The 19,939-nt window shown below is 44.4% G+C and overlaps 2 protein-coding genes across 4 annotated transcripts in view; both read right to left on the bottom strand.

The window, feature by feature from the left end:
* Positions 1-331: 331 nt before the first annotated feature.
* On the bottom strand, positions 332-7,227 carry PEX19 (peroxisomal biogenesis factor 19). 2 transcript variants are annotated; one of them, XM_059934647.1, is made up of 8 exons: positions 7,132-7,227; positions 5,607-5,716; positions 5,011-5,176; positions 4,488-4,573; positions 4,110-4,271; positions 3,203-3,379; positions 2,992-3,036; positions 332-2,823 (listed from the first exon to the last, which is right to left on the bottom strand). In XM_059934647.1, exons 1-8 carry the CDS (start codon positions 7,199-7,201, stop codon positions 2,740-2,742), a joined length of 900 nt encoding a protein of 299 aa, XP_059790630.1. In that variant the 5' UTR covers positions 7,202-7,227; the 3' UTR covers positions 332-2,739. The 2 variants fall into 2 exon arrangements, with proteins under 2 accessions (XP_059790630.1, XP_059790636.1); XM_059934653.1 differs by having other exon boundaries at positions 2,748-2,858.
* Positions 7,228-10,400: 3,173 nt separating this feature from the next.
* COPA (COPI coat complex subunit alpha) overlaps positions 10,401-19,939 on the bottom strand; it is a 51,171-nt gene continuing 41,632 nt past the window's right edge. For both annotated transcript variants that reach the window (XM_059934663.1, XM_059934670.1), the window contains exons 18-33: positions 19,318-19,480; positions 19,069-19,215; positions 18,118-18,307; positions 17,900-17,995; positions 16,653-16,741; positions 16,336-16,459; positions 15,017-15,106; positions 14,727-14,836; positions 14,246-14,323; positions 14,014-14,082; positions 13,316-13,452; positions 12,864-13,050; positions 12,655-12,765; positions 12,175-12,336; positions 11,319-11,513; positions 10,401-11,055 (exon numbers count right to left, since the gene is read on the bottom strand). In XM_059934663.1, the coding sequence (XP_059790646.1) occupies positions 10,996-11,055; positions 11,319-11,513; positions 12,175-12,336; positions 12,655-12,765; positions 12,864-13,050; positions 13,316-13,452; positions 14,014-14,082; positions 14,246-14,323; positions 14,727-14,836; positions 15,017-15,106; positions 16,336-16,459; positions 16,653-16,741; positions 17,900-17,995; positions 18,118-18,307; positions 19,069-19,215; positions 19,318-19,480 (2,008 nt within the window). In that variant the 3' untranslated portion in view covers positions 10,401-10,995. The remainder of the gene's footprint in view (positions 11,056-11,318; positions 11,514-12,174; positions 12,337-12,654; positions 12,766-12,863; positions 13,051-13,315; positions 13,453-14,013; positions 14,083-14,245; positions 14,324-14,726; positions 14,837-15,016; positions 15,107-16,335; positions 16,460-16,652; positions 16,742-17,899; positions 17,996-18,117; positions 18,308-19,068; positions 19,216-19,317; positions 19,481-19,939) is intronic.

Raw genomic sequence — 19,939 nt, forward strand, 5'->3', positions numbered from 1 at the left:
AAAGGGGCACTTCCTTTAAAGTTTGAGAGCAGCATAAACACTTAACATACAGCTTAAACCTAAGCTTTGTGATGGTTATTTTAAGCAGCAAAGGAAGGCTAGAAAAATACTAGAAACGTCCTTACAGTGACACATTCTTGCTGAAGAAAAGGTTCAGTAGAAGAAACCCTCACATGGAACAAGTATAGAAATGTATCCCTTTGGCTGATGCAGCTGTGGAGAGACTGAGGAGGGCCCCAGAGCAGTGCTACTCAGGTGGCTGGAAATTTGTACTGGTCTGTGAACAGTTTTTCACCAGTCTGCGACAAGAATGAGTTAGAAATTCAATGTGTTCAGAAACCATTTAGCATTTTTATTTATTTATTTATTTGGCCGTGCCGTGGGGCATGCGGGATCTTAGTTCCCCAACCAGGGATCGAACCCATCCATGACCCCTGCAGTGGAAGCTCGGAGTCCTAACCATTGGACTGCCAGGGAAGTCCCTAGCATTTTGACTGCTATAATATCCAAATGCATGATCAGTGGCCTTATCCTGCGGAAGAGGTCTGGTCAGTTTGGTGTTGTCAAACTTGTGTGGTGGGTAGCCCACAGTGTGAACTGCGCATATGGAACACATATTGGTGGACAAAGGACAGGATACTTATAAAACAAAAAAACCTGGTCCCTTACCACAGTTTGAGAAGGACCGCTCCATCTTTCCACAAGTCCTAGAATAATTCAAATAGTATTTTTGGAACAGAGAGTAACCTGAGGTCAATTTGTTCATGTTCAATCAAAATCAAAATGAAAATGAATGGCTTGGGAACAAAACTAAGGTGGCATCTGTTTAGGTTCCTGGCGTAAGCCCTGGCCAGGCCAGCAGAAGTAAGAATGTGTAAAGGAAAACTGGCACATAGTTCAAGGCGCAAGGCCCTTTCGTTCTTCCTTCCTTTTTCTCTTTCCTCATCCAGTTTTTGGCTAGAGTTATAAGGAGAGAATTTTGACCATTCACGTCCTGTGACCATCATCACAACTCTGCCTGTACTTTCCCATCTCTTGCAGAGGAGAGGAGTCTCAGATTCAGACCCGGGCTCTTCTGTACTCTAAGGTACAGTAGCTGGACCTTCCCGAACAGCCTTAGGCCTTAAGAACATTTCCTTCCTCGCCAATACCACAGAATGTGTGGGATCTTAAGGGGTGAAAAGTCTTAACCCAAGGGAAAGTGACATGTCAGGAGCTCAAAGTGCCACAAATGATAAGTACGAATTTGCTCTGGAAGTTATTTTCTGAGTCCTGAACCAGGACAGCCAGCTGGTCTGACCAGAGTATCCACAAACATGTGGCAGCCAAGGTCTACAGATTCACTGGTTCCCACAGAGAAAAGCAAGGTCAGCTCAAAGAAAAATAATTTAGTAAACATGTTAACAATATATTACTAACATTAATAATAATACTGTGAAATGTTAAAATACAATACCAATCGAAGGGCTTCCCAAATTGAAATATTCAGAGAAAATGAGGAAAGATGGCCCATTCAGTCTCCTTTGCCGACTGGGGTGCAGACTGAGCTGGGGAAGGGAAATGGTGGTAGAACCCAGCAATGCAATGTTATGCTAACATTCCTCACACAGCAGCTTAGAGAAGCTGAGGAAGATTAGGAAAAGACTTGGATGAAAAACAGGCTACAATCCCTCACTCAGAATATTTATTAGTCAGGAAAAAGGACCCAGGCTGAATCCTACCCCACCTTTCCCAAGCTACCTCCCTGAATCAGTGAACAGGATTCAAACAAATGAGATGTCTCAAATAAGCCAAAATGTATCTGGGGAAGAACAGTAATTCATTTCCTAGACCTGACACTATAATTATATACGTTTGCCAGGGTGATAGGGGGGCCAGTGAGGGTGGTGGATGGACTAGATGAGGGGAAACAGGATGGACCCTTCTTTGTCACAGTTTGGGCTCAGAGAAGGGTTGGAATAAAGAGGTATTTAAAATAGAGAGATGAGAGGAGAGGCAGGGGGTAAAGGAAGGTCAAGGGCTGAGTTCATCCAGATCACATAGCATTATAGAAAGAACAGGGCAGCTACTTGAGTTTTCAGGCTGGTACAGGGAGTTGAGGACTCTGTACCTGGAGAGAGGAGAATCCCAGGGCTTCTATTTCAACCTACTGTGAAAGAGTAGCATTTTTAGATGCAAAAGTCCCCTCACTTACTTTCCCTTCAGAGAATTCAGAACAGTCTGAAGGCAAGAGGGTGCGGTGACAGACCTAAACCCCCAGCCCAGGCTAAGTTTCTCCCCATTCATTCCCACAGGTGCTGCCCAAGAGAACTATAGAAATATAGAGTCCTAGGACTCTGTCCCTGCTCCCCAGGTCCAAGACAGGGAGTAGAGACAAGGCACGAAGACCCTGGGTACAAAACTGAACTCAGTGTGGCCCTGTATAACATTATTTTGGGAGAGGAAAGAAGGTGCATGCCCCAAAAGGGACGCCTTCCTTCACCTGGTAGGTAGCTGGGCCTTTGCTAGCAGCAGAAACCACAATGGAAAGGGTTCACAGAAATGATCTGCAGAACAGGCCTTATTCCTAGAAGGACACAGAAAAAGCCTCAGCTGGTATGGCACAATCTTGGGTGGGATGACAGATGGCAGTGGGCAGACCACTCCTGTAGACGACACTCCTGCCTCAGCTCCCAGTGGTGCTGCTGACTCCAGACGTTCCCCCACGGCTGGGAATCAGGGAAGAAAGCATGTTGTGTTTCACATGATCAGACACTGTTCGCCATTGGCACCTGGTGGGCCCGAGAGATTGAGGGCATCCAGGTCAAAGTTGAGGCCAGGAGGCTGGAGAAGAGATGAAGGGACTCAGATAACTCCTCCTATTTCAGAAAGTTAGAGCTTTTGAAGGTCCATCCCCAGCAGCCACAATTATCACCTTAGGTGGAATCACTAAAGGTTACAAAATACTGGAAACTGGGGCTCAGATTAAAGTATATGAGAAGGTATACTCACCATCTCCCCAGCAAGCTCTTTTGGAGGATGGCCCAAATCCTGTAGCTGGAAAAGAAGGAAAGAGGAACAAGAGATAAGACCATGCTATGTGGCCTCTCCTGTGCTCCCTCCTCCACCTTGGCTGGGCAGGGAGGCATCCTTCCAGGACACCTCCTCCACTGAACACGCAAGCAGACAGCAGCAGCGGGCAGACGGCAAGAGGAGGCCTTACCTGCTGCATGAGATCCAGCACCACCTCAAAACGAGCCTTTTGAGTGCCCTCACTATCTGTGGGGGTTTCTGCCTCAAACTGCTCACATATTTTGCCCATGACACTGTGTTGTTCCTGATATTTTTCAAACTGCTCTGGAAGTAGAGATTCTCGGTGAGTCTGCAACCATTCTGGATACTAAGCAAAGAGAGAATGGGTGGGGAGGAAGTAAGTGAACAATGAATAAGTAAGGGCAATAAAATATGAGGAAGAGTAAAACATGAAGGGGACAGGAACATAGGAGAAGGAAAAGCTAAATAAGCGAGTTCAGCATGAGAAGTAGCACTGACTTCAATCAGATCACCTGGCTATGCTAGCATTTACGGTCATCAGAGGACAGCAAACTTTTTCTGTGAAGAGCCAGATAGTAAATATTTGAGGCTTTAAGGGCCACATATGATCTCTGTCACATATTCCTTCTTTTTTGTTTGTTTTAACAACCTTTAAAAATCTCTTCAGTGACACTATAAGCTCTGTGATGGCAGAGACCATCATTTAAACTACTCTTAAAATTGTGCACAGCATAAAACCAGTAAATCCTCAGTGAAACCTTATTGGAGAAATGAATGAAGTTGGAAATGCAAGAAAGGTTGATCAGACAACAACAGAGACTCACACCAATTTACAGAAAACTAGAGCTGACGGATTTCCCCTTCTACCTTAAACATCCTCAGTATGGTAGCTTTATTCTCTTGGAGATACAACTCCTCCCTAACTCTCCCCCTCCAAATAAATAAAGGAGAAAAAAATAGATGAACCTGTACACTTGAGTTACTCTATCTCTGCAGGCTCTACATAGACAAAGCAGCTCACAGGACTTGATACAATGGGGAACAAAGAGGAAAAGCATAAACAGAAGTTCACAAACCTTTTCTGTGATCTCTTTCAGTGACGGGTACAGCACATCCTTGGACAGGAGGTTCTGCATGATACTCTGCATGATGGGGAGGATGGTCCCTTCCCCGTCTCCTTCGTCCATGCCCAGCCCTTCCATGGCCTTGGTCAGCTCCTCTTCTGACATGCCAGAGTTCTAGAAAGGACAGGAGGGAGGTGAGCAAGTATACTACCTTCTTGGGATGCTCACCAACCTTTCAGGTGGGAAAGAACTATTTAAACTTGCCTGTAGCAAAGTAGTCAGGCAGGGACAGACTGGAGATGATACCCAAGAGAGTCTGCCTTTTGAGACTCTGCTTGGTGAAGTGTCTGGGAGTGGGCCCCTTGTGTTTCCCTATCTCTTCCCCCTCACCTGAAGGTCAGTGGCATTCTTGGCTAGTCCACTTAATGTCTCCTTTAGGCAAGAAGTGAATTCTTGTTGGGAAGTCGCATCACTGCCTAGGAGAGATGAAAAGAGCCAAGGTCATTTAGGATTTTAACCGTTTGCTTGCCTAGACTGATCTGGTTACCGGCTTGGATATGGAGCGTTTATTAGTGAATCACTAGCACTCCAAATCTTTGAATACTCTATGGTTATCTTCATAGTTATTTTCACAAATCTACATGGACTGTGTGTCCGTTTGTTCTCCACAATGATACCCACGTTAACACTGTGACCTTTAAAATGGTCACTTTTTAATAATCTTTTCTGTTACTTTCCAACTTATCTCACGCCTTTCATTAAACAGGGTCTCATGCCTCCTCCCATCTCCTCCCCCATCCCATGGCAGTGGTATCATAATTGCTGTCAACTTTACAAAGTTTGGTGTTCTCAAGCAACAATGACCTAAGAGGTTTGTTCAGACATTTCCAGTTGTCTGGGGTCCCCTCCTCACCTACTCTCCCAGCAGCCTCTGAGAGCTTTTGGAACTGCTCTACCAGGTGGGGCTCTTCCTCAGCCAACTCCTTCATTGCTTTCTCAAACTCTGCAGTGGCTTGGGAAGCCAGCTCGCTGTCAAACAGTTCCTGGAAAAACTTCTCTTGGGAGGCGAAGAGGGCATCCTGCAGGGGAGAACGGGGCCTAAGCGCATCTCTTACTTGGCACCCCACTGCACACGGCCTCTGACAAAAGTCACAGGCAGTGGCTCTGGGAAATGCAGTGCTTCCCTCCTACCCACCTCCACTGGACATTCTGACTACCTCTCTTACTGAGAGCAGCAAAAAGGCATCTGGCCACTGAGGGAATGGTATGGAGTGTCATTCCCAATCCAACCATTTAAATCTGCTCTTTTCTTAAAGAACTTCCTTGAGATGCCTCTACTCAATCTCAAGTCCCTGTTTCACAAGGACTGAGGCCTGCAAGAGCACTCAGCAATGTGAGGCCAAGGCACCTCCCCCAACTCCCCTCTGGCCCGCAGGGGCCTGCCCAACCTCTGCTCAGAGCTGCATGCCCATTCCACCCCCCCATCCCTTAAGTGGGTGGAATTTATACTTTGGCAGTATCTCCCGGCGATCTCTTCTGGGACCCCGAAGCATCAGGGGCTGTGGTGGTAGGAGGGGGTGCTGGAGAGGGTTTGGCCTTATCGAAATCATCAAGAGCACCTTCAGAAACAAGAAACACGGCGCGTATTTGGGGATGGATGAGGATACAAGGCTGGGGGGTTTCTGGGCAAAGCATTAAGAGAACAATCTTTCAAACTGTCAACTTTCCTAAAATTTTCTCCTTTTTTTGACTCTCCCTCTCCTGACCCACCCCTCAATAAGCCTCCCACTTCCCTCCCCATTACCTAATTTATTGTGATCAAAGGGGAAGAAATCTCTTAAGGTGGAACAAGCATCTCTCTCAGAGCTGGGAGAAGAGAGTTAAAACTTCTGCAGAGACATCTCCATCTATACAGTGCCTTCCCTGCCATTCTTTAATGACTCCTAGAAATCCCATACAGATATCCAAGGCGAGCAGAGAACACAGATGTCCTTAACCCCCTGAACTCATTCTGGAGCCCTAAAGGGAATAATCTTTGGCAAGAGAGCTGAAGCCACAAGATGTTTCACCCAGCTTCCCATGGGTCCTGGTACTAGTACGAACTGAGAGACTCCATATTACACTCCACGGGAGGGCACTGAACTCTCGTATCTTCCAGATTCACTCTCCCTCCCCAAAGCTCTTAGAGCTCCCTCTGGCCTCCTCTCCGCAGACTCACACAGTCACTTAGCACTTCTCACGATTTCTGTTCATCTTTCCGCCTGCCCACTCTGTCTGTGACTGAGCAAGAGACAAAAAATATTCACCTCTTCCCTGAAAAGCCTGTGTCCTCACCACCATTCTGCTTGCCAGACTCTAAGTGTAAGGGGAGGGCAGCGGCCCCACTCTGGGCAAGAAACAGGGCTAAGGAGGAAAAGTACAGCCACCCTCTTTTAAGAGGGTGAACTGTCTTCCCCAGAGGCCGTCTCACCCTGTTTTTCAAAATACTGGGAAGGGAGTGTGTTTGAGCTCTGACATGATGAAAGAACTGGAAAGGGGCCTGGTGAGAGAAAGGTGAAAAGGACTGGGAGAAGAAAAGGCGTGTCTTCCGTGTTAAGGAGAACGGGACAGTGCACAGAAGGACGCACTTCGGGCTCGCTAAGAGGTAATGGAAGCAATCCGTGGATGTCCGGTTCGCGGCCCACCGAGGACCGAAGGCTGCTGCCGGCGGGGAGAAAGTCGGACTTTAAGAACTTACTAAAGTAAGGGGAGTTTGGAGCGGGGTAGTGAAACATCGTCCTCTGGGTTAGTTTCCCCTCCGGCAAGGAGATCAACGGTCTGGACCGCTCATGGACCCAAAGCGAGCTCCTCAGCTCCCGCCGCGGAGGAAGGAGAAGGTGACCCAGAGACTATCTCGGGGGTCGCAGACTCTCCGCCGCCGACCAACCTTTGGAGAACCTCTCCTGCTCCGCCCCAAATACCTCAGGTTCACCTAACCCCCTGAAGGGATCCTTACACCCGACCCCTTCGGGCCTTTCCCATTACGGGCTCTTACTTTCCAGCAGCTCTTCCAATTCCCGGTCGGCTTCGGCCCCAACACCACCTTCCTCCTCAGCCGCGGCCATCTTGCCACCTCCGCCGTGCCGTAGGAGGCAGGACTCCGCGCCCCACCCCCCGCGCCCGCCCCCTCTGCCTCGTGCAACCAATGGCATTGTTGGCCCGTGCCGGGCCGCCATTTTTAAAGGGACAGGAAGCTTCGATTTTTTTTCTTTTCTTCCTCTCTTTCTCTAGGAACGTAGAACCAACAGAGGGGAATTCACTGTTACCTTCTGCCAGGTTTCTTACTGGCTTGGCCTCCTTTCTTTGAACTGCCCGCATTACCTGGCTTATTATTTCTTCCTGAACTGTGGGTAGGCCAAATTGGGACAAACTGCCTACTACGAACAGCCAGAAGCTGTGCATGTGTAATAAATGACGACAGTTAACGGCACACCCAACATGCTAGTTTCCTCTCACTTCCCTCAGTATTTTACTCAAACGTCATCTTCTCTGAAATGCCTTATTCGGCCTCACTAAATAAAATTGCAACCCCTCCGACACACACATATACACTTCCTATCCACTTTTCCTCTTTTTCTCAACACTTACCACTATCTGACATACTATATATTTTACTTATTTATCGTTATTATCTCCTCTCAAGCCCCTTGGAATTTAAGCACCATGACAGCAAGGATTTTCATCTGTCGTGTTCACTGCTGCATCCCCAACTCCTAGGCTAGGGACTAAAACTTGGGCACTCATTGGCTGCTCTTTGCTCTCCCAGGCCCTAATGAGGCATGTTTCTCTGCAGAATCTAGTGGCTGTCTCTGATTTCCCTGCATCCCATTAAAACTGTCACAGTGCCAAGAATTTAGAACTCAATGTTAGTTAATTAAATCAGGCAGAAAAAGCGACTCTTGGACCTTGGACTAAGCAGGGAGGCAATTGGAATGTAGTGGTAATAGACCTGCCTTCCCTGATCTATCTCCTTTTCTCTACGCAGAACTCAATCGAGTGTAGTTGGAGGAGGCTCAGATAAAGGCAACTCCAGATATCCCTTCCCTCCTCTGGAATTGTTCTATTCAGATCTGTGAGAATGCATCAACTGCCTGAGACAAACCTATCTCAGCACTTGGAAGGCATCTGCTGTTGTTTAATATCCTATGCTGGGCACAGTGGAGGGCAGAGAGAGAAATCAGAACCAGCCCTTGCTGTTAACGTAGTTGACTGGGGATTAGGCTGGAGGTAGGATTAGACATACACACAGTAAGTATGGCACAAGGTTAAGTGTCTTATAAGAAGGATAGAGTACCATAAAGTTTAAAAGGGAGAAATCACATCTAAATGAAAAAAGTTACTTCATGACTTTCAGCCTTAGCTTCCTAAACACACACTTGAGTACTTGTGTCAAGCACCAGTTTAGGTACTTACTCTTTCCTTGACACATAGGGCACAGACTTTTAAAATCATACCTGTGCAAAACCTACTGTGTTCTTCCAGGCACAAGTACTGTGACTTGGGAGAAAACATTCTGGAGTCAGAAGACCTAAATTCCAGTCCGAACTCTGTCATTAAATTGTTTTGTTCAAAACCCTTCACCACTCTAGGACTCATATTACAAATATGTAACATTAAATTTGGGACTCTAAGGTCATTTTCACTTCTAAACTTCTATAATCTAATCCTTCCCTGATTAATCTCTTTCTCCCAAACACCTGTAACATCTATTCCAGGTTAACTTTCTCATTCAACTCCAAACTGCTTACATGTGTTATCTCTGACTATATCAAGCACACGTTACAGGTATTTATATTGGCTTTACATTAATATGGTAATGTAAGTATGTTAATAAGGAAAACATCAGGTGGTAAATAAGAGAATTAAGATGGAGTCAAAAATAAGCATGATTCTTCCTTTGCACTATTTCTTAAACTTGCTTTACTATTGATAAGCCTAACACCTCATCTCAGTATTTACTCACCTCCCACCTTTCATGTATAGTGAACACTGTTGCACAACAGTATTTTACAGCATTTTCTTTATATCACTCTCTCAAGTAAGGACTTAATGGTTCTCTACTGTTTATTAACCAACTTCAAATTCTTGCCTGGTATTTAATTATTCCACATGTATCCATTTTGTTTCCCCAATTACATAAGCTTCATGAGGACTGTCCACTTTTTTCATATCCCTCAGTTCAGAATGTTTATGTTGGTATGCAAAATTAATTTTATAATTTATTTTAAACTTACAAAAAATTTTTGCCATTTTGCCAAAATTTTTCATCAACTTGCCTATGGTTACAGAAAGAATGTTTATAACTTGAGAAAGTGTTATGAAAATAGTGTGCAAATTTTTGAGAGGGCAGGCTTCATTTGGGGATTCTGTTTAAGAAAGTATCTTTTAAAGTTAAAAAGATACAAAGCCCTGCCCTCTTTGACAGCAGGAATTACACTTATAGTTTATCCTCAGATTCACTTTCCACACCTGTCCAATGTATGTTCAAGTTGTTCACTGCAGCACTGTTTATAATATCCAAAGACTGGAAATAACTCACATATCCATGAATAACAAGGCAACTTAAAATCATTAGTATGCTTCCATTTAGGTATAACATGGGGATAGGGAAGAACATATTCATATCTGCTTGTTTATACATCAAAAAATCTCTGGCAAGATATAAGGAAGCTAACAACGGCAGTTACCTGTTTTGGGGAAGGCGACAGGAACTGGGTGGCTGACGAAAAGGGTGGGAGGAAGATGTTACAGAACAGCTTTTTACATTTACTGATTTCTGAACTATATGAATGTATTGTTTATTGAAAACATGAATTTAAAATGAAAAAAAGTATATATTTTAATCAAAGGCACAGTACATCCCTCTATGGAATTAATCTTAGTACATGACAAGCAAAATTCTGTATTGCCATTGTAATTGCTGTACTATATACAATGTATTACTAATTAACCACATATATATCACGTAAAACATCTAGAACAGTACCAAGTACATGGCAGGTGCTCAATGAATACACTCTATAACTAGCAATAGATGGAAGGTTGCAGTCAATAATGGAATAGGGGAACTACTTGCTTTCTACCATTCTCACAGCACTTCACTATATCCTATGAAAAATATGTACTTTAAAAAACAAATAGGTATTTATTACCTTTGTAATTAAAAATAATTATTGAAGGAAAGGTATCTGCTTTGATGGGGCAGCTACATGGAGTAAGTAGGAACATGAGAGTGTCCAGGAAACAAATGGCAAGCCACAAAACTCTCGTAGAAATTTACTTTATTTAGTGTGAGAAACAAAATACAAGAACAATCTTAGTAAAGGACAAGTCAACAAAAAGTGATGTGCATTTCTGGAAAATCAAATAGTTTCTCCTCAGACTTTAAGTTTCTGGGCACACAGAGGATATCTGCCTAGGAGTTTCAATGCCCAAGGAAAATGGGGATGGCTAACAGCTTGTTATGACTGAGTAAAAGATGCTATCTTATTTATTACATCTCATTCCTTTCTAACAAGAAGTACACAAAGGTGGTGGGGAGGGAAGGAATAAATATGGAAGGAATTTATTTCACAAATGTTCTTTGAAAGATCTAAGCTGGGAAGGCAAGGCCAATCATGACAACTGTAGTTACCTTGAGATGAGAGGTCCTCAGAGGCAAAAAAAAAAAAAAAAAAATGTCAGGTTTAGACATTTTGATTAGCCATAGAAGAAGAGAAAAGGACATGAGGTTTTAGGGTAGAGAGAGCTAGACATCAATAATATGAAGGGTAGCTGAGGAAGAAGGAGTTAGAAGGATATAAAGACTAACTGTCTGTGGGAAAACATGGTGCTTAACCCTACACACATGAAGCAGGCCTTAGCGAAACTGCAGAGGGCTGATCCTTAAACCAATCACATCTTTGCCAATCTCTGTCACCTATGGAAGAAGAAATAGAAAAAAGTTAGGGATATGTGAGGGTGAGAAGCCTAGAAAGCCTACTCCCTCCACACCTCAATGAGCACAGTAGAGTGCTTTGTTATTGCTACTGCCTGGAAGGAACAGTGGGAAGTTCTACCCTTCTCCAGGGTCACTGCCTCAAGGTGTGAGGGGGAAATACAGGAGACAAAAAGGACCAACATGCTAGTTGGTCCTTCCCTCAAGACAGAATTCTAGATGTATTTCTCAAGGACAGTACTTACTGTAGTGACCCTGCAGATCTGACCCTTGAACTCAGGCGAATAGCAGGCCCCACTGAGTGGACATTTCTCCACTGGCTTTCCACGGTAGATGGGCCGATAAGATGCAGCACAGATGTCAAAAGGGTTGTGCATGTCATAATTGAGCTGGTAGGCATCTGTGGGGTTCTTCTCACAGGCAGACAGGATTTTGCGGGTCTAAAAGAGTGAAGGAATATTTTATTTAAGAGGACTGAAAGCTGCACACCACAACTCAAATGATCTCATCACCATGGATTAGTAGTTTCTTTGATGTAGATGCAATTGTACTGAATGAATACAGAATACGTCCTCTGTATAGGTCATATGTGAAGGGGTAACAGTTGCCATTCCTGTTGTATCAGGCTTTCTCCTTCTCTATCCCAAAGTGGCTCCATGGATCTAGACCCATACTCCTCCACTAAGTCTGAGAATTCTCAGGGTTAGCCCTTAAAGGGTTAAAACTGGCTTTCACTGCATAAATAGAAAGCTTTTGGAAAACACAAGTAATGGGACATGTATATGGAGGCTAGTGGTGGTGGTGAGGGGAAATCTAGAACTTAAGGACAGGACTGGGTTGATTTTCAGGTACAGAGGGCCTGTTCCATATTGCAGGTCACACTCTCACAGTGGTGCCATGTCTGAGTAAGATATTAGTTCAGTTTCCGGGAACAAAAGGAGGTCCCCATGCCAGTAAGTAGAGGATGGTATTTTGTTGGCTCCTTTTGTTGAATGCTGTTATACAGCACCTTGTTTCAGAGACAAGGACCTTGGTCTTCGACTCCCTCCAAGTAACAGCAGATCTAGTTCCCCTACGCTCACTAAAGGAGTTCCCATATACCTGTTGAGCCACCTCCGGCTTGGGCCCGAGTTCCAACAGGCGCCGAGCAAAGGTGGCAGCAGTCTTAAAGTTCTTGAGCTTGAAGAAGAGGTTGAGGGCTGTACGTAGCACCAGGATCATGTGCACTGGCTGCAGGTTTGAGTGGGTGAAATAGGCTGCCATCTGGTGGACAGAAGGAGGAACACATGCCATGCTGATGCTAAAGCTGGGATAGGTCATTTATAAGGGGTCACATATGCATTAGAAACACAGCAAAACAACCAAATAAAAACAGGACTGGCTATAAAGCAGAGAAATTTTCTGCCTCCTAGTTATGGAGGACTGATGAGATGAGGAAGACGGGTGGAGAAATATATCCTTTCCTCACAGAAATGGGCCCAAATTTCTCTTACTCCCCATATTGAGACCTAAAGAATTCAGACCTAATAGTGGGTAAAAGGGAAGACGCCTCTGTACTGCTTAGAGGCCCAGAGGTCTTACCTCACAGATGCGCTTCTGCTGTTCTAGAGACTCTTTGGGCAGCTTCTTCCTTTCTATCTCCATGGACAAACCCACAATGTACTCACGGCAAATGGTGATGAGCTGCTGAGCCTGGAGAGGGGGCAAAAGAAGGTCATGGTAGAGAAGCAAGAAGGTGGGGGTGCCCAGCACTATGACAAGTATGACTATGACACTGTGACTGCTCTTACCTCTGCAGTCTCCTGTTTATTGTCCACAACAAGAAGTGGCACACTGAGTAAAATGGAACGGAATTTTTCCACAGCCTCCTCAAACTTGCCCACTGTGGTGAGCTGGTAGCACAGTTGCAACCGTTGGATGAGGTCATTAAGCTTCAGGCCCACAGCTGGTACACCATTCTTCAGCCCTGCATCCTTCCTGAAAGAGAAAGAAGACAGGATGATCAGGAGCCCACTAGGACTTAACCTTTTCTTCTGGCAACATGATCACAACACCCTACTGTGAAAAAAGCTAGGGAAATGGATGCAGCAGGTGTAAACCAAACCTGACAGAGTGCCAAGCCAAAGATCTTTTCCTACTAGGAAACCTCAGCTCTGGGACAATTCTGACTGTCTCTGAGGTTACCATCTGAAATATCTACCCTAATTTGGAACAGAGAGAAGCCAGGAGCAAGGGGCCTTACCAATTGCGATTAGGGTAGCCATACATGGAGGGCAGGCAGGGCAGAGCCTGGTAGGTGGTACGGCCTCGGGCATAGGTCTGCAGGAACAGTTGCTTGTAGGGGCCAAACTGGGTTACCCCTACTTGGTCATGAAGGAGCTGGAATACAAGAGGAAAGAAACATAAGATTTGGGCTCTGCTACTTAAAAACTAGTTGACAGTGGGCAAGGTACTTAACTTCTCTGTACTTGTTTCCTTATCAGTAAATTATATTTAATTATAGGATCTACCTCATTTAATAATACCCATAAAGCATTTATGATAGTGCCTGGCACACAGTCAACACTGAATGTTAGTGGCTGTTGCAGTTGTGGTTGTTATTGTTATTGCTACTATAGCACATGGCTTAGTGTTCAAAAAATACACCTGTTCATTAAGGGGTGCTGACTTCATTGATGTGAGCCAGAAAGCATGCTATAAATGGGTGGAAGATGGCTGGAAGAATCCACCTTACGAGATTACTAAGCCAGATTGAAAGCACGTAAGAGGAAGGCCTTAAGAGGCAAGTTTCCTTAGGCAAGACCAAAGACTTCCATGTTAAATATACATCTCTGCCCTTGTGGGTATAATAATTTCCATTTGGTTAAGATGAATCAATCATCCCCCTGGGACCCTAGGCAAGGCACATTCAACAAAAGCCAAGGTAGCTTTAAGACTTACCCGCATGGCTGTTTCAAAAGAGCCTGCCAGGATGTGATCAACTGGAAGCTGAGAGTTATTGCACCAGATCTAACAAGAAACAGAAAACCCAAGACAAGTGAAATTTTGCTCTTTCTCTTCCCAACAATCCTACCCTGTATCTGTAATAGAAGAGTGTTGATATTCTTTACGCATTAATCAAGTATAGCCAGCTCAGAAACACTTATCCCTACAGGACTGTTTCCCTGCTTACCTGAGTTGGGCTGGTTCCCTTAGTGGGGGGCACAAAGAACCCATCCTCAGCCCCACCAGCTACACCAGGGGGTATATCCTAGGGGAAAAACAAAGAGTGAGTCATTTTTTAAGCCATTCAAGCAATTTGCCCTGATAAATCTAAACACAACTCTACCTTATTCCCAGCCTCTGTTGGGGAGGAGGGGTGGTTGTTGTGGAAGATGACTCTCAAAATAGAAGAAGCTTCCCCAGTAACAAAACGATACACCAAAAGCTCCAATCAGGCAAAAAAGCTTTCTGCCTTTTCATAAGATGACACTGGCACAACCCTAGTTAATCTTATTCTTCTTTCTTTCAAATGGGAGATAAGCATCAGACTAGGAGGATCCAGATCCCCTCCCGTTCAGGGACCTCAGGACAGGTGTTGGGGGGGTGATAAGGCCACCGGCCTCCACAGGGAGAAATGGAGAGAACCTTACGAGGGTGAAAATCCCACATACCAGCTCAGGAGGGAGCTCCAGATCTTCTTCCACATCCCAGCCACCTCCTTCTTCCTGTCCCTTGCCAAGAGCATCATCCCCCAAACCTTCTGTAGCCTCCACAAACCCATCTGTAAGGAAAATCCAGGCTCAACAGAGATTCTCAAAGTGACACAATTTTAGCCAAAGGAAAGAAAGACACTGGGATCTTTGTTGGTCCTATGGTCCAGCACCCTGCAGAACTGCCCCACAACCCAGTCCCACTCCAGGGAGCCCATCTGCCCAGAACACTCCTAGGAGAACATTCATACCTTCGTCCAGCTGCAGCTCCGCATCCTCTCCCCAGCCCTCAGTACCAACAGTGTCAATGTCAATGTCAGCAGCCAGTGCTCCTCCCTTCCCTACAGAGGGAAGGAACAGAAAGGAGCTGGTTACAGCCAGCTAAGTCTGAGATGCGGCCTCCTCTGCAGGCAAATTGTTGCATCCTTACAGAAGCAGGTGCCAATGTTCTGTCCACTTACTGTTTTTGTTTATTTTTGTGATATCTATATTATGCTAACCTGGTTAGCACAGGTTTCACAGAGAGAGGGAATAGAAGAGAGATGAAAACAACTGGCCTTCCTGCTACCAAAAGCTGCCTCAAACAATTTCTTACTAACCAGCCTTTGGTGCCAACTCTTGGCATTTCTTGCTGAGATCTTTGCTAAGTTACCACCACTACAGTGTGTACAGGGCATGAGGACAAAGGCTGGATGAGAGGATATGGAAGAAAGAGCAGGACCGGGCACGAAATGCCCAAGGGTCTATTTAGGCTCTCAGCTGGGAGAAACAAACTAGTAGACATAGCCGAGAAAACAGGAGTGTAAGGGTGGGAGTGGTAGTGGGTATACCCACATGATAGAATTGAGGTAGCTGAGTTTGTACCTTAAGATTGTATGTCATGAATGATAAAACACAGAATGGAGAGTATGACTACATCTATGGTAAAACCTAAGAAAATACATCAAAATGTTAACAGTGGTTGTTAGAGCCATGGACTAAGAAACATCTCTCTTTTTTCCCTCCTATTTTCCAAATTTTAATGATGTCATAATGCTTTTTTTTTTTTTTTAAAGATCAAATTTATAGAGAGAATGTTTTGCTTATCTCTTTTAAATTTTATTTATTTATTTATTTATGGCTGTGTTGGGTCTTCGTTTCTGTGCGAGGGCTTTCTCCAGTTGTGGCAAGTGGGGGCCACTCTTCAACGCAGTGCGCGGGCCTCTCACTATCGCGGCCTCTCTTGTTGCGGAGCACAGGCTCCAGACGCACAGGCTCAGTAATTGTGGCTCACGGGCTCAGCTGCTCCACGGCATGTGGGATCTTCCGGGACCAGGGCTCGAACCCGTGTGCCCTGCATTGGCAGGCGGATTCTTAACCACTGCGCCACCAGGGAAGCCCCGTCATAATGCTTTTATTTAGTTTTTAAAAGACTGTACCGTAACTCTAATTGGCATCTCAGTGTTGCCATGAAGCATCACACAGAAAAAAGGACAGATGAAAAGGACAGAATAGTTAATGGTACTCTCTAGGACAGCTTTTCACAAAACAAGCACACAACAAAAATGCTATGGAAGAAGCGGGCACTTACCCTTGCTGGCAATGGAGCCTTCAAAGAACCCTTTGGACACAGTCAATAAGGGCCAATTGGTATCCAATGGCATGATAGGTGCAGGTGGCTGAAGCAGCTTGGCATTAGGGTCAATGTCTGGGATCTGAAAGATAGAAGGTTAAAAGCAAACAGCTCTCAGGAACCATCTAGGGAAGGTTATGGAGCCTCCTTTGATCTCATTTGTTTCTCTGCCTCTCCTGGTAACCAGGTGGGGAGTGACATTTGTAGGTTTAAGTAGTCCCAAGATCTCAGAGTTAATCCTGTAATCAGAGATACTTATGTAAATAAAAACTCACTGCCTCCTTCTCTGGGTCAAATGTCTCCTTCAGGCTCTCAGCTTCTTCATCTAAACCATGGGTAGCAGCTGTGAGATAGGCCAGTGACTCTGTTAAGAAAACAGACTTTGTGGTATAGGTACATTTCCAAGTGAACACTGGTGTCCTAATGTCTTGCTCCTGGTCAAGTCCCTGCATAATCCCCTTCTCTTCAGTGTGGGCTGGATCTATTGACTTGCTTCTAATGAACAGTATGTGGGAGAAGTGATGGGATGTCACTTCTGAGATTAGGATACAAAGACTATGGCTTCCATCTTGGGTGCCCTCATTTGCTCTAAGGGAAACCAACTGCCATACTGTGAACTGCCCTACGGAAAAGACTACAGAGCAGAAAACTGAGGTCTCCCAGCCAATAGCCAGTGAGGACCTGAGGACTGTCCACAGCCACAGAGCGAATGTGGGAGTGGATCCTCTCCTACTTGAGCCTTGAGATATCTGCAGCCTTGGCCAACACCTTGACTGCAGCCTCATGAGAGACACTGAGCCAGAGGCACCCAGGTAAATCATGCTGCAAACTGAGATAATCAACATTTGTTGTTTTAAACTACTAAGTTTTGGGTAATTTGTTATATAGCAATAAATAACTAAAACAGTTGCTTATCCTTAAGATCTATCATCAGTGTTAACAAGAACCTTGGACTCATCCCTGTCTCCTCTCTCTCACATCCCCCCAACCAGTCCCCTTCGACAAATCATGTTGGTTCTACCTTAAAAATATATGCCGAATCTGACCACTGCTCACCCATTCACAGCTAGCACCTTGGTCCAAACCACATCTTTCACCTTTCTTATTCCCTAAGGTATCTCAAGTGCTAGTATAATGCTTGGTATATACTGGGTTCTCAAAAAACATCCCTTAAATATAAAATGAATAAATAAATGGGTGAAACCTCCAGATTTGAAGTAAAAGAATAAAACTCTAATGGCATTCAACCAACCACATTTACTATGGTATCTGCACCAGGACCTTTTAAAACCCATTTCCCCCAAGATATTAACTATTTTCCTAAGAGTGCCTAGCCAAACTATATTTTCTGGCTGTCCCTCCATTTGGCTTTGAAGAAAGTCTCTGAGCACGGTAGGAGCATGCAGTCTCTTTTGAAAAAATGTGCAATGAAGGGAAACCCCTCACTACTACACATGAATAACTCACCATAAAGAGCAAATAGTTCCTAAGGCCCCAAAGGAAGTGAGTCCTGTATACTTACTTTGCCCACAGTTCTTCAGGATCCGTACCCGCTCTGACACGTCTCCCAGGTAGAGGGCATTCTGATAATGGCCACTCATGTCCTTTCGGATCTCAGCTGCACCAAGTCAATAAGAGACACCAAATTAGGTCTTCTCTCTCAAGTTCTCTCTTGCCTCTATTTGCCTTCTTCCTTCCCCCAAGGACCCCTTTTCCCATCCTTAGTTTCTGGGGTCTCACCAATTTTCATCATCTTGCGAAGTTTCTCTAGATTGCCAGTGATAAGGTACAAGAAGGAAAGTTTGTCAAAGTTTTTGGTGCGCTGATAACACATTTCCACAATCTGGTGGTTCCCCTGTAGTAAGGCCACTTCTCCCAGCTTTTCCCAGCAATTCTTGTCATCCAGTGCTTTGGCTGCTTCCAGAGCAATCTAAAGAATCCCCAGAATTAGAGTTAACAGGTTGGAGGTTATTGTGACTCAAAACCAGGGACTACAGTCAAAATGTCTGTCTCTAAGTAAACATCCCAAGGAACTCTTTACACTTTCAATCCTCCTAGCTTTGTTTTCAATCTAATACTATTGAAAATTCAATCAACAAATAAGATGTCTTAGGATCCATGGATAGAAGAATCACAACACATTATCTTCCTCCTCAGAAATTTACTTTTACAACAAAATCATCTTCTAGCAGTTGCTGATTCCATAAGGCCAATTCTTGTTTGGCTATCATATTTCCCATTTGCCAGGTTTGAAGATCCACAGGGGCTCCTCAGAAGAAATAAGAAGGAAGTTCAGAACTGGAAAGTCAATTTTCCTTAGGCTTCTCCCCATTTAAAAATAATGCCTATAGACTCTAGGCCTCAACATTTAATAAGTATTCCTTCATCTAAGCTGCCAGTTAGCAAGTCAAATGTCAAGGAAGTAATGAAATTTTTCAAATTCTATGCTATCTTTGTTCTGTTCTAAAAGTTACTGAATTCAGACTAACTCAGAGCGACAACAATAGAAATGCTGGGGCAGAAGCATGGGCAAACAGCAACAGGAAGATGGCTCAATCTAACAACTAAAAAAATTCTAAATTCCATTATATTGGCTGAAGAAGCAAGCCCAGAATAATGTCTTCCCAATGCCACCCTAACCCTCTCACCTCCTCTACAACAATATGGGGCTTATAACCATACTTCCCTCACCTCAATGTTTCCACACTCCAGTGCCAGACTAAAGCGAGTTTTCTCATCCTTGACGAAATGCAGTGCCACTTCAGGATATCCCTTCTTCTGGAGATACGCAATGATAGACTGGCCTACAAGTTTGGCGTTCCTTACCATGTGTAATACCTAGACATTTGGGGTGGGTTAGGGCAGGAAATAGAGATCACTTATAAGAAAAAAGGAGTGCTGCCCTTCTCAATACTCCTAATATGCTTCCTCATTTCATACCTCATCATATTTTCTGTTGATCAGGGCCAGCTTGAACTTGAACTCAGTTGGATCAATGGTGAGCACCCGAGGACGACACTCTCTATCTAGGCAATATACATTGTTGCCCTTCACCCGTGTGACATAGATAGGTAAATCCAGAGTTCGGATGATCCCATAGTCCCTAAGAATAAGAGTTAGAGAGCACAACTTTAAGCAAGTGTAGGAGTAAATCCAGTCTGTAAAGAAATAAAACAAGCCTAGGACCCAGCCTTTTATCTTCTCATTACCCTTTTGTCAAGTGCCATTTGAACAATGGTATAGATGGGAAGTGATTCAAAAAAGAGCAGAACTAAATGCCAAATTTACTTATTTTATTCTCTTGTATGAAGTGGGAAAAGATGGGGCAGATGGTATGATTTCTCTTTATAAGCTAGTACTCTAGGATCTAACAGACACAGCTATCAGAACCAGACCTAAAAGTTAAATCTTAAGTTCTGATATATAATCACCAGGCCACTATGAACAGTTAAATCCTTCCTTATAAGCTATAAGTGAAAGTGGAAGAGAGGTAGATGTGAAGACTTCTGACGTACAAAGAAATGATGCAAAGCACATAATATTTTAAACTGAATACAAATTA

Source organism: Balaenoptera ricei, chromosome 1, assembly GCF_028023285.1.
Source record: "Balaenoptera ricei isolate mBalRic1 chromosome 1, mBalRic1.hap2, whole genome shotgun sequence".
Lineage (NCBI taxonomy): Eukaryota > Metazoa > Chordata > Mammalia > Artiodactyla > Balaenopteridae > Balaenoptera > Balaenoptera ricei.

Coding starts and splice junctions, on each gene's coding strand:
- PEX19 (XM_059934653.1), bottom strand. CDS start 7,201: ATGGCCGCGGCTGAGGAGGAAGGTGGTGTTGGGGCCGAAGCCGACCGG. Junction 3,037..3,202: donor TGCTGGATCTCATGCAGCAG/GTAAGGCCTCCT, acceptor CTTCTTTTCCAG/CTACAGGATTTGGGCCATCC. Junction 2,859..2,991: donor AAGAGCTTGCTGGGGAGATG/GTGAGTATACCT, acceptor TTTCTGAAATAG/GAGGAGTTATCTGAGTCCCT.